The sequence below is a fragment of the Oryx dammah genome, unplaced genomic scaffold, assembly GCF_014754425.2.
Source record: "Oryx dammah isolate SB20612 unplaced genomic scaffold, SCBI_Odam_1.1 HiC_scaffold_11, whole genome shotgun sequence".
Lineage (NCBI taxonomy): Eukaryota > Metazoa > Chordata > Mammalia > Artiodactyla > Bovidae > Oryx > Oryx dammah.
The window spans coordinates 26,790,497-26,804,370 of NW_024070195.1; the positions used below are offsets into that span (position 1 = coordinate 26,790,497).

Here is a 13,874-nt window from a genome sequence, read left to right on the forward strand (position 1 = left end):
ATGGAGTATTACTCAGCCATTAAAAAGAATACATTTGAATCAGTTCTAATGAGATGGATGAAACTGGAGCCGATTATACAGTGTGAAGTAAGCCAGAAAGAAAAACACCAATACAGTATACTGACACACATATACGGAATTTAGAAAGATGGTAATGATAACCCTGTATGCGAGACAGCAAAAGAGACACAGATGTATAGAACGGACTTTTGGACTCTGTGGGAGAGGGAGAGGGTGGGATGATTTGGGAGAATGGAATTGAAACATGTATACTATCATGTAAGAAATGAAGTGCCAGTCTATGTTCGATACAGGATACTGGATGCTTGGGGCTGGTGCATGGGGATGATCCAGAGAGATGATATGGGGTGGGAGGTGGGAGGGGGATTCAGGATTTGGAGCTTGTATACACCCGGGGTGGATTCATGTCAAAGTATGGCAAAACCAATACAGTATTGTAAAGTAAAATAAAGTAAAAATAAAATTAAAACAAACAAACAAACAAAACTCAACATTCAGAAAACTAAGATCATGGCATCCGGTCCCATCAGCCAGTTCAGTTCAGTTGCTCAGTCATGTCCAGCTCTTTGCAACCCCATGGACTGCAGCACACCAGGCCTCCCTGTCCATCACCAACTCCTGGAGTCTACTCAAACTCATGTCCATTGAGTCGGTGATGCCATCCAACCATCTCATCCTCTGTCGTCCCTGTCTCTGTTGTCTGGTCCCATCACTTCATGGCAAATAGATTGGAAAATAATGGAAACAGTGACAGGCTTCATTTTCTTGGGCTCCAAAATCACTGCAGGTGGTGACTGCAGCCATGAAATTAACAGAAACTTGCTTATTGGAAGAAAAGCTATGACAAATCTAGGGAGCATATTAAAAAGCAGAGACGTTACTTTGCTAACAAAGGCCCGTCAAGTTATGGTTTTTCCAGTAGCTGTGTAAGGATGTGCGAGTTGGACTGTAAAAAATGCTGATTGCCAAAGAATTGATGCTTTTGAACTGCGGTGTTGGAGAAGACTCTTGAGAGTCCCTTGGACTGCAAGGAGATCAAACCAGCCCATCCTAAAGGAAATCAGTCCTGAATATTCATTGGAAGGACTGATGCTGAAGCTGAATCTCCAAAATTTTGGCCACCTAATGCGAAGAACTGACTCATTGGAAAAGACCCTGATGCTGGGAAAGATTGAAGGTGGGAGGAGAAGGGGATGATAGAGGTTGAGATGTTTGGATGGCTTCACTGACTTGATGGACGTGAGTTTGAGCAAGCTCGAGGAGTTGGGTGATGGACAGGGAAGCCTGGTGTGCTGCAGTCCATGGGGTTGCAAAGAGTCGGACTGAACTGACTGATGGGACCGACTGTGTGACTGAACTGATCTGAACCTTCTTTCAGGGGCTTCCCTGGTGGCTCAGCAGTAAAGAATCTGCCTGTAATGCAGGAGACCCTGGTTCTATCCCTGAGTTGGGAAGATCCTCTGGAGGAGGGCATGACAACCACTCTAGTACTCTTGCCTGGAGAATCCCATGGACAGAGGAGCCTGGCAGGCTGCAGTCCATAGTGTTGCACAGAGTCAAACATGACTGAAGTGACTAGCAGCAGCAGCAACCTTCTTTCAGGATTCCCTGTTGGCTCAGTGCTAAAGAATCCACCTGCAGTGCAGAAGACACAAAAGACATGGGTTCAATCCCTTGGTTGGGAAGATCCCCTGGAGAAGGAAATGGCAAACCCACTCCAGTATTCTTGCTAGAAATATTCCATGGACAGAGTGGCCTGGTGGGCTACAGTCTGTGGGGTCCCAAAGTGTTGGATGTGACTGAAGTGCAACTTTCCTTTAGGTTATTAAATGGTTAATGTATTCTAGATTTTACATTTTTTATGTTTTTGAGTAGCAAAAGAAATCCAGCTTTGTTAAGTAAATGGACTGCTCCATAGGCTGGAGCATGTGATTTTTCCTTCAAAGAGAATTCTTCCACATGTATCATCAAAGCAGTGTTATTAATATTACTGCTTTCAGCCTGGTCCTGAAGAAAGAGTATCATTAAATTGGGCATTATATTCAGTATTTGTTAAAAATTGGATTTTTACTGAGATTCTGGCACTTTATATTAAAATTTTTCAAAGCTACTTTCCATTCTTCCCTCTCATTTAACTCTCACAACAACTCTGTGAAGTAGAAACCACTGGGATTGTTACTTTCATCTCAGAGATGATGAAACTGGGGCCTGGAAGAGGAGGTAACTAATATTCACTCCATCCTCTTCAAGGGCTTATGATGCACCTGGGCTTTCTGCTATTTTACATACATATAGCTGGTGTTTACCTGTGGCAGAAAGACAAACACAAGAAACTTCTTCCAGGTTTCTGGAATGTTCTTCAGTTTTAATTTTCTCTGGTTATCTATGTGGGGCTTTGTTACTTTTGACTCCCTTTGTAGTATTTTTGATAGGGGGACGAAGAACCTGGTTCTTCCCCAGTTTGTTATTTGCCTTTAGTATTTTTATGGAATTTTCTGATTTCTATAATGGCAAAATTACAGGTACCTTCTTTTGTGGCTTCTGCCTTTGATTTCCTGGTTAGAAAATTCTCACCTATCCAAAGACTATATAAAAGTTTATCTGTTTGTTTCCTGGTACATTTTTATTTTTTTCACATTAGTGTCTTTAATCCAAAGTCAGAAGACAATGGCCTATGGGCTAAATCTGGCCCATTACCTATTTTTGCAAACAAAATTTTATTGAAGCTCAGCCGTGCCCATGTGTTAGGTGTGTTTATGGCTGCTTCTTGATTCCGTGGCAGAGCTGAGTAGTTGCAACAGAGACAATCTGGCCTGCAGACCAAAATCTGTTGTTTGGCTCTGAATAGAAAATGTTTGCCAATCCTTTCTTTAGTTCATCTAGAATTTATTTTGATATAGTGGATAAGTTCATTATCTAATTTCTTTCCAAATGGCGTCCATTTTCTCAACACTATCGATTCAACAATGCAATTATGCTATTCTGAAAAAAGGCCTCCAAATATGTTCATACCCTAATTCCTGGAACTCATGAAGGTTTGGCAACAGAAACTTTGCAAGTGTGATTAAGTAAAAGATTTTAAAATGGGGAGATTATCTTGGGTAATTCAAGTGGGCCCAAGTTAATCACACTGGTCCTTATTAAAGGGATACAGGAGGAGGCAGAGGAGAAGGAGATGCAATGGTGGAGGCAGAGAGAGGAGTGAGTGTTTGAAGATGAACGAGGGGCCACAAGCCAAGGGATATAGGGGGCCACTGGAAGCCAAAAAAAGACAAGGAAACAGATTTTCCTCTCAGAGCCTCCAGAAGGAAACAGCTATGCTTGAATTTTTAACTCGGTGAATCCAGCTTCAGAATTCTAACATCTAGAATCATGAAACAATATGTCTGCTTTGGTTTTTTTAAGACATTAACTTTGTGGTTAATTTGTTAAATCATTAGGAAACTAATGCATTCCTTTATCATACGCTAATTTCTTATTTAATACAGATACAAATAACTGTCTTTTATAAATAAAGAGCTTTTAACAACAAATTTAAGTTCTGGTGTTGGGTGTGAATAGACATATCAGTGCAGTTAATGCAAATGACCAACATGAATTCATGTGGGGAGTGCTTGGGTGTGTTCACAGTGCTATGTTCACAGGGGAGAGAGATTATTCTTTATTTTTTTGAGTTTTCTCCTACCTTCACCTCATTAGTAATCACAAAAATGCAAAATAAAGTAAAAGTGATTTTTTCCCTTAACAATCAATTTGGTTGATATTAAAAAGAAGTAGTAGAATGTCTGAGGGATGGGCATTCATATATACTGCTAGTGAGTGTAGAGCACGTGCAGTCTTCCTGTGAGACAATTTGGTAATAAAATCAAACAGCTTAAAACTAGGCATTTGCCTTGATATGGCAATGTCACTTTTAGGAATTTAAATGATCATGAGTATGCCTAAAAATTATGCTCAAGAATGGTCACATCTGCACTATTTATAAAAGGGAAATATTGAGAAAAAACTGAATATGAAAAAATAATGGGTTAGTATTTAAAATAGAGGTTTAAAAAGTGATATACTATGATATTATCATGATATTACACGGTATATAATACAGATGAAATATGCCCCTACTCAAGTGAGAAAATTTAGCAAAATGATATGTACAGAATTATAGAATTTTCGTTTACACATAATATGAAATGTCAACATACAAATATAGGGAAAGGATAGAAAAGATATATATTAATCTGTTGTAATAATTGGTGATGGATGCCTTTATTGTCGTCTTTTGCTTCTCTGTATTTTTATGTTAAACATTATACATTTATCGCTTTTCTAAAAGAAATGATGTCATTAAAAATTAGCTGTTTCTTCACTGTTACTCCATTCCATAGCATAATCCATAGCAATGATTATCAAAACAATTGTGTAGAAATATATCTGGGTTTTTATATAGATAATATATTTGACCATGAATAGAAGTGGGTGTTAAAGATAAGTGCAGAAGCCTTTAGCTCTGACCAATGGATCGTGCCCCTCTAACTAAAGAACTTTCCACACTATTCTGTAGGGCCTGTTGCTGCTGCTGCTAAGTCACTTCAGCCGTGTCTGACTCTGTGCAACCCCATAGACGGCAGCCCACCAGGCTCCCCCGTCCCTGGGATTCTCCAGGCAAGAACACTGGATTGGGTTAGGAGGCTCATTTGTTGAACTGAGCTCAAATCCTCACAGGAGCTGGGAACAGTCCTCTAGATATTTCCACTTATCTTACATTATATGATTTCCTTAGTATTTTGAACTTTATCCTTTGATTCTTCTCAGTCACTTTTAAATCGTAGCATTAACAGTAAAACTCAGATTGGTTAAAAACAAAAGTTAGCCTTTCTTTCATACCTCTAGAAAAGGCCTTCAATCAGAGTAGGGCTCGTTGCACCACCCAGACAACCTTGGTTAGCCTTGATCTAAACCTTTTGGCCAAATGAATGGCAGCATTCTTAGCGCTGGGGGCAGATGCAGTCCCAGGTCTCGTTCATTGCAGGGCAGAAATGTCTGCTGATCAGCTGTGGTTGGAGCCTGTTGGTCTGCATCTATACAGGATGGCTTAGCCAGTACCACTGGAGATTACAACAGGCTGCAGAAAAGTGCACACACAGAGTCAAGCTTGCACAGGATTCCCCTGCCAGGGTTTGCCTTCATCCAAGGGAGAAATCACAGCAAATGTTTCTCAAGGGCAGGGAGAAATGTGCGGTGCAAAATGCCTCATTCCATCTCTTTAGTCTGCCAGATTGTCTTGTTTTAATGCTAATATCACAGTCTTCTAAATAAAAGGATCTCCTCTAATTCACAGATAGTTTGATTTCAAAGAATTCTCTTCTAAGTTGGCTGTTTACAATTTGGAATGCATTTGTTCAAAGTTGATTGAGATTAACATATACACATTACTATATGTAAAATAGGTAATCAACAAGGACCTACTGTGTAACACAGGGAACTCCACTCACTATTTTGTAATAAACTTTAAAAGAAAATAATCTGAATACAGATGTGTATATATGCATAACTGAGTCCCTGTGCTGTACACCTGAAACTAACACAATATTGTAAATCAATTTTACTCCAATTTTAAAAAGTGCTGTAATGACCCCTCTCGGGTGGGTCCTGCTCACCTTTCCAGGCGCATCCCCACTGCCCCTCCCCAGGTCCCCTTCTGTGCCATGCACCTGCGTTCCGGCCTTGCCTCTTCTACGGCGGTTATGTGAATGTGTCCTGTTAGCCCTCACCACTGCACACACTGCCGCCTTTGCCTGGAGGGCTCTGCCCATTTTGTTCTCTGCTCAACTCTGGTTTATCCTTCAAGACCCAACTCTATTATCACGTCTTCTGGGAAGCATTCCTGGAAACATCCCCCTCCTCTGTGTGAGTGAGGTGCTCCATATCTCTTCATTGGTGGACTCTGAGTGTCCTTCTGTCTTAGCACTGAACAGAGTACATTTAGGATGTTCTGTCTATTTCCTGTACTGTTTATTGACCCTGGAAGACAGTGACTTTGTTCCCTTTATGTCTTTCTTCCCAGTGCTTCACAGATGTTCTTCTACACCAAAGAAAAAATAGCATTCATTGTTTTGCTGTGGATAATGGTGAAGCTGCATACAGAAATAAGGAAAATAATTTGCATATATTTGAGAAAAACATTTCTAGTCCTTTTGTGAGTTTCTTTATGTTTCTATTATGTTGTGAACATGATTTTCATGAAATGATTCTTTCCTCCCTCCCTCCTCTTTTCCCTCCCTTTTTCTTTTTCTCTCTCTCTCTCCCTCCTCACCCACTCCCTTACTGATCTGGAAAGGTCTTGGCAGTTATTCACTTGGAATAAATTGAAAGATTGAAGTCTTACAAAAACAAACAGAAGATAATTAGTGATTTTAAAGTGTGTTAACCCACAACGATGATCTTTCTTTCCATGCCCATTTGGCAGGACGCTTCTCTGGGCTGGTGTAATTATGGATGAATGTGCTGAAGCACTTGAACAATAATTTGTAGGAAATATAATTTTGAGTAGAAGTCATTAGTGGGAATAAATGAATAACTTGTTGGTTAACAGGTCAATGTTGAAAGCCCAAATAGGTTAAACATTGTATTAACTTATGAGTCAAGAGAAACAATCTTTTTTTCTGTAAGCATATGCATAAAATTATTGAGCTTTTTAAACTGTATTTTTATATATTTTTTGATTGTGGTAAGAATGGAAGAGGGCCACCTGACCTGGGTTTTTGAAGAAAGAGCTCTTCTCAAAATTCTGTAATGACCTATATGGGAAAAGAATCTAAAAAAGAGTGCATATGTGTGCAAAATTGCCCCAGTCGTGTCTGACTCTTTGTGACCCTATGGACTGTAACCTGCCAGGCTCCTCTGTCCATGGGATTCTCCAGGCAAGAATACTGGAGTGGGCTGCCATGCCCTCCCCCAGGGGATCTTCTTGATCCAGGGATTGAAACTGCATCTCCTGCGTTTTCTGCATCGGCAGATGGGTTCTTTACCACTAGTGCCACCTGGGAAGCTATGTATTACTAATTCATTTTGCTGTACAGCAGAAACTAACATTTTAAATCAACAATACTCCAATAAAAATTAAAATAGTAAAAAAAATCTATCACAAAGAGTTCTGAAAGGTGAGATGACTCACATTTGAAATATGTATGATGCTGCCTTCATCAGAGAAGTCAGTTAGTCTGCCTTGTACAACTTTTAAATAATATTTATAAGATAAAGGATATACTATTTTGCATATCAAAGCTAATTGGGTACATTAATATACAATTATTTCTAGAAGCTAGAATTCCATCATGTGTCCAGTTCTTTGGTTCTGGATTCAGAGGAGCCAGTTTCAGAACTTGGTGCTGACATCTCCTGCTGTGTGATTTTGTTTTCAAATTATTATTTTAACTTCCTAATCGGTACAGTCTGTTAAAAGGACAAACAAAACAAAACCCAGAAAAGCAACCGTTCTTACTTTAGAGTAACCCTGATTAGCACAGGTTGGAATTATTCTAAGTTCTCAATAATGTTTGTGTTGTTTTTCAGCTTTTTACATACATGTTATATATTTATTGAGGTACACTTCTGATGGAAGTTTGTAGGTGGTTGTCTGGATGGCAATAATCAAAATAGTTTAAATCCCTATGAGTTGAGTGCTAATCAGACTGTGCTAGAAATTGTGACATTTGTAAAAGAGACATTATGGAGTGGCCTTGCATTCAAGGTGGGGAGAGAGATATATGTACTGTAACAATTACAGAAAAACTTGATATGAAATATGTAGTGCTGACTGTAGGTTGCATCACTCAAGTTTCTCCAGGCTCCCTGAACCCTTGCAGCCTGTAGATATTTGAGTAGTGATAAAAAAGAATATTTCTGCCTGCCTTGACTCTCACAGAGCCTCCAGCCCTTTGTCCCTGCCTGCTTGTTACAGGTGTTCTCATGACAAATATCATCAACTAGTCCATTTTCCTTCTATTTTGGTTTTCTTGATCACTGTCCTCCCTTCAGGAAGGTCCTGGGGCTTCCCTGCTGTCATGGCATTGGGTACCTGCCATGGAAATACTGAGCACAGGGTGCCAAGGGTGCAGGCTTTCATTGCTGCCCTAGTGGGCCAACCCCCAGGTGTGGAAATGTGCTGTGTTCCATGATGGAACCAAAGGCCACTAGCTTTTTCACTTGGGGTGCCTCCTGACCATCTGATTGCCGAAACTTTGGGGTGCTTGCTTCTCTGTGTTTCAGTCATGATTTTTTCCTCCTTCAGTCCTTACTTCTTGGACACTTATTGTACTCAAGACCTGTGATAGACATGACATGTGTTACTCTGACACTGTGCAGATATAGGATAACTTCTGCTACCATGTTTAATAGGGGAGATGGAAAAGAGCAATAATAGACGTCAGGCCACATGTGCTAAGGGCTAGAGAGAAGAGGGAGACAGTGATATGATAGATGCTGAGTCTGACCTAGTTTGGAGGTCTCAGAGACTTCTCTGAAGGACCAGCTTGAACATCATTCTGAAGAATGAGACAGTGAATTGATGAAAGAATCCCAAGCAGAGGAGCATCGGTACAAAGTCTATCTAGAGAGTTCCCTCAGGGTCTTTCTTCAGGTTCAGTCATGGGTCCATGAGAGAAAACCCATGTCTGAGGCATACCCCATAGCATCTTTGTCATCCTTGCCCGTCTCTTCCATTCATGCAAAAGAACCCGATCAAATGGCCCACAGACCAGCCAGACATGCTTGGGCATGCCTAGACCCAGATGTACACAGGCCTTTTACTCAATAAGAACCCCCTTCTCACTGTGGGTCTATAGGAGTCAGTGGACATCAGCATGGGCTGAAACGGCTCCTGAAGTCCAATGGGAGAGGTGAGGCTTGAGCTATTCTTAGGAGAACAAGTGGGTTGAAGAAGACTGGGTATTTGGTGGAAGGGACAGAACAGACAAAGGGGTAGAGTCAGGGATGATCTCGTTAAATGAGAAGAGACTGGACTTCCTGGAATGGAGAGTTTATTAAGGAGTCAGAGATGATAAAGTGGAGTTTGGTTATGGAGACTCTTGAAGGTCCAGAAGGGAGTTCGGGAATTTGTTGCTGAGTGCTGTAGGCAGATCATTGTTGTTGTTCAGTCACTCAGTTGTGTCTGACTTTGCAACCCCATGGACTGCAGCACACCAGGCTCCTCAGTCCTTCACTGTCTCCTGGAGTTTGCTTAAATTCATGTCCATTGAGTCAGTGATGCCATCTCCTGGAACTTGCTCAAACTCATGTCCATTGAATCAGTGATGCTATCTAGCCATCTCATCTCATCTCATCCCATCTTGTATCTAGCCACTCTCTTCTCCTTTTGCCTTCAATGTTTCCCAGCATCAGGGTCTTTTCCAGTGAGTTGGCTCTTTGCATCAGGTGGTCAAAGTATTGGAGCTTCAGCTTCAGCATCAGTCCTTCCATTGAATATTTAGGGTTTATTTCCTTTAGGATTGATTGGTTTGATCTTGCTGTCCAAGTGTTTCTCAAGAGTCTTCTCCAGCATCACAGTTTTAAAGCATCAATTCTTCAGCACTCAGCCTTCTTTATCGCCCAGCTCTCACATCTGTAGATAACTACTGGGAAAACCATAGCTTTGAGTATACAGGCCTTTGTTGCAAAGTAATGTCTCTGCTTTTTTAATGTGTCATCTAGGGTTGTCATAGCTTTCTTTCCAGTGAACGAGTGTCTTACAGTCACCATCAGCAGTGATTTTGGAGCCCAAGAAAATAAAATCTATCACTGCTTCCACATTTTCCCCTTCTATTTGTCATGATGCAATGGGATTGGATGCCATGATCTTAGTTTTTTGAATGCTGAATTTTAAGCCAGCTTTTTCACTCTCCTCTTTCATCCTCATCAAGATCCTCTTTAGCTCGTCTTTACTTGAGGTATCTCATTAGGCAGATACTGCAGATTAATGAATAAACAAGGGATGTAATTAAAAAAGAACAATGCACAATGGCCAGAGGATTAAAAGTTGTTCATAAAGGATCTAGCTTAGATGATTATTACATTCATTTTGACATTCTCAAGTTTGAGAATATTTGTCTGGGATAGCTCAGTTGGTAAAGAATCTACCTGCAATGCAGGAGACCCTGGTTAGATTCCTGGGTCAGGAAGATCCACTGGAGAAGGGATAGGCTATCCACTCCAGTATTCTTGAACTTCCCTTGTGGCTCAGCTGGTAAAGAATCCGCCCATAATGCTGAAGACCTGGGTTTGATCCCTAGGTTGGGAAGATCCCCTGGAGAAGGGAAAGGCTTCTCCCTCAAGTATTCTGGCCTGGAGAATTCCATGGACTATATAGTTCATGGGTCACAAAGAGTCAGACATGACTGAGAGACTTTCACTTTCAGGTTTGAGATGATGATAATTCATCCAAATATTCATATCTGCTATATAGCTACAAATATGAGGCTGGCACTCATAAAACACCCAGATTGATCTTTTAGTTATACACATAGAGGTGTGCCATTTTTGCAATGAGAGTGAATAAGTTATGAGATAATTTTACTGCTTTCTAGAGGCTCTGTCAACATTTGAAAGGCCTTAAGTTTATATTAATAGTTAAAAAATTCACTTCAAAGATTCCCTCTGATGTTTTCCATTTATTTTGACTTGACTGATATTTAGAAGAATGCTTAGTTGAAAAATATCTTTGTCGTGTCAAATTTTGGTTCTGACACATGTAGCTGCTTGTTGATAGATGCATAGTAGGGTGCTCTTTGCTTATTGATGATTATGAATTATTATTGATCACAGTGTATAATTGTATTTTGCCATCATATTTTGTCATTGACAGACATTTTTGATGCATGATAGAGATGTTTCTGTGTAGAGTTTGAAGAACAGATTATAGAAATTCACACATATATAAATATGCATATACACTGAAATAAACTTTATTTCATTTATTGTTCCCAAAGGTTAAAACATACAAACAGGAATAAAATTAAAATTATTTTCTTTAGACATGATTTATGTCTTAATTTTCACCTGCTCTATAATTAGAAATTTTGAACTCTGGGAATTTCTTTTTAAGATAAAATTATTGCCCGAGTAAACTTCAGAAATTATATCATTAACCCAGAGACCTTTCTAAGCCTAGAACAACATTACTGGTACAAGTGCCACCACTCCCCAACATAGACAAATAAATAAAGAGGGAAGTTTAAAATAATTCGAAAATGATTTATTGTTGGCCACCTCTGTAGTTAGAGATTCAAATATTATTACTTTAGTTCAACAAGGGAGGACAGGAAGTTGCTGTGGGCTAAAGGTAAATTATGATCTATTGTAAAGGAGGAGGAACTGTACCAAGGAGAGGAGTTGGGAGGAAGCCTTGTGTTTTCTGAGTTACTGCTCCAGATAAAGGCTGGGGAAAAAAAAAAAATCTCTGCCTTGACCCTTGTTAGAAAAGACCAGAGTAAACTACAAGTCTGACTACTTTCTGGAATCTTTGCTGGTTAAGGAGCAGCTTATGGTTTGGGGAGGGTCAGATAGTTGCACTGGAGCCTAAAACAAACCAAGTTATTTGGGGTCACACATTCCACCTTTTTTCTGCTCTGCTTAGCCATCCTGTCCCTAGATACAGCCCATGTTAGAGTAAGAAGGGGTTACTTAACACACCAAGATTTAGGTTGACCATTCTGATGGTAATTTTTATTTTTAACTCTATGATCGCTATTTGTACAGTGAGTTGAAGTCTTTTTTTAAAATATAAATTTATTTATTTTAATTGGAGGTTAATTACTTTACAATATTGTATTGGTTTTGCCATACATCAACATGAATCTGCCACAGGTATACACCTGTTCCCCATCCTGAACCCCCCTCCCTCCCCGTACCATCCCTCTGGGTCATCTCAGTGCACCAGCCCCAAGCATCCAGTATCATGCATCGAACCTGGACTGGTGACTTGTTTCATATATGATATTATACATGTTTCAATGTCATTAAGTTTAGAAATTCATGGTGAACTTGTATCTTGGAGAACCTAATAGTCATTGGTTTTAATTTGGAAGAACGAGGTGATAAATTTTATCCTCAAAACAGTGTGATGCAGGGAAGGAAGACAGAAGACTAAAATATATTGAGGGGTTGTTATGTGGCAAAGTCCACACTACATGTTTCATAGATATTATCTCATCAAATTGTCTTAAACCCCTAGGAGGGAAAGCTTTGCTGCTTCTGCTTTGTAACTGAGGAAAGTGAAACCCACCTCTAAGTATATTATCCAAAGGAGCATAGTTAGAATATGGCAAGACTGTGATTCAGCTATAAATTTATTATGACTTCAACCCTGTGTTTTTCACCCCATTCTCTGGTTTTTCATACCATTCTCTGCCTTGAATTATTGTCACCATGCAACAGACAGGAAAACTAATACCCAAAAAGGTAATATAGTGATAGCACCTTTGGTGATAGCAGCGATGCTTATAGACTGTGAAGCTTGGTTTCCCAGATTCTTCTTTCACTAAACTCTTTGGCTGAATAACGTCACATTCATATTAAGTTTTTAAAATGTCTAAAGGCAACTTTCCCTTGGACTTGCTTTAGGTTCACTCCCAGAAGTAGTGGTCACCCATCTTCGAGCAGCTGCCAACGCCCATGACACAGTGTTGGCTCTGGAAGATGCTGTCGATTGGCATGCTGGGGACGAAGTCCTTGTCATCAGCGGGATGGGTGCTGAAGGTGCCAAGCTTAAGGAAGAGGTTGTCACCGTGGAGACTGCGCATAGTACAGACCTCCAGCTGAGGTCACCCTTGAGGTACTGCATGTCAGCTTGGCTCCATTTAGATGCAAGATGAGGTCTTAACTGTGTTGGTGACCAGCACAGCTGGTCAAAAGACATTTGTTTGTCTTCCAATAATATCATTTACATTAAATCACAGTAGACATTTTGGCAAGAAAATTACAAAATATGAAATATTGGAAGATTTGGACGTCTTAAATAAGTTTCTCTTGTAAGACACTAGAACTTTTGTCTTTTTGTAGATGGTCACTGCAACTGTCAGCATAGTTCCTAATTCTCACACACGTGTGCCTATTTTTCACTCTTCTGTGTCTGAGTTTCTAAAGAAATAGAGTCCCAGATGGAGGATTAGGCTAATTTAGTGGCTTACTATTCATTATAAGACTTGGAGTGTTATTTTCAGATTTCTTTTTTTTTTTTTTTTTCTTTTCAGATATTCTCACAACTCCACAGAGAATTGGGTGGCTGGAGAACACCATGTTTTAAAGGTCATGCTGGTTCTACTCAGCAGGAGTATTACCATACAGGGAAATCTCACTGATGAGAGAGTGCAGTTCCTTGCTTCATGCCAGGGGGCCAATGCTTCAGAAGGTAGAGAACGATTTGTTGGAAAGTCTATAATGGGTGAAAAACAATGTTCTTACTGTTCAATGATATGTGGTATGGATGACTTCTTTCAATTAGTGTGTTCCTAATACAGTAAGTCCCCTGCAAACAAATGAGTTATCTTCTGAGAGCATGTTTGTAAGCCCAATTTGTAAGTTCAACAAAGTTGGCCTACATACTCAAGTAACACAATCGGCTATATAGTACTGTACTGTAATAGGTTCATAATACATTTCATACAAGTAATACATAAAAAAAGCAAGCAACCACAAAAAAAATAAAGAAAACATTTAAAATCTTACAGTAAGGTACCTTGAAAAGTACAGTAGTACAGTAAAAGAGCTGGCATATAGGGGCTGTCATCTAGTGAGCAGACAAGAGCTACTGATTGGAGGAAAGAGAGGACTTGGGAGATGGTAGGGGGAGGGATCATTAGCAA

General features: G+C 39.9%; 1 protein-coding gene across 1 annotated transcript in view; it reads left to right on the forward strand.

Moving 5' to 3' along the window:
* PKHD1 (PKHD1 ciliary IPT domain containing fibrocystin/polyductin) overlaps positions 1-13,874 on the forward strand; it is a 452,170-nt gene that overhangs the window by 164,891 nt on the left and 273,405 nt on the right. The window contains exons 37-38 of the mRNA XM_040249475.1: positions 12,634-12,844; positions 13,263-13,420. Of these exons, the coding sequence (XP_040105409.1) occupies positions 12,634-12,844; positions 13,263-13,420 (369 nt within the window). The remainder of the gene's footprint in view (positions 1-12,633; positions 12,845-13,262; positions 13,421-13,874) is intronic.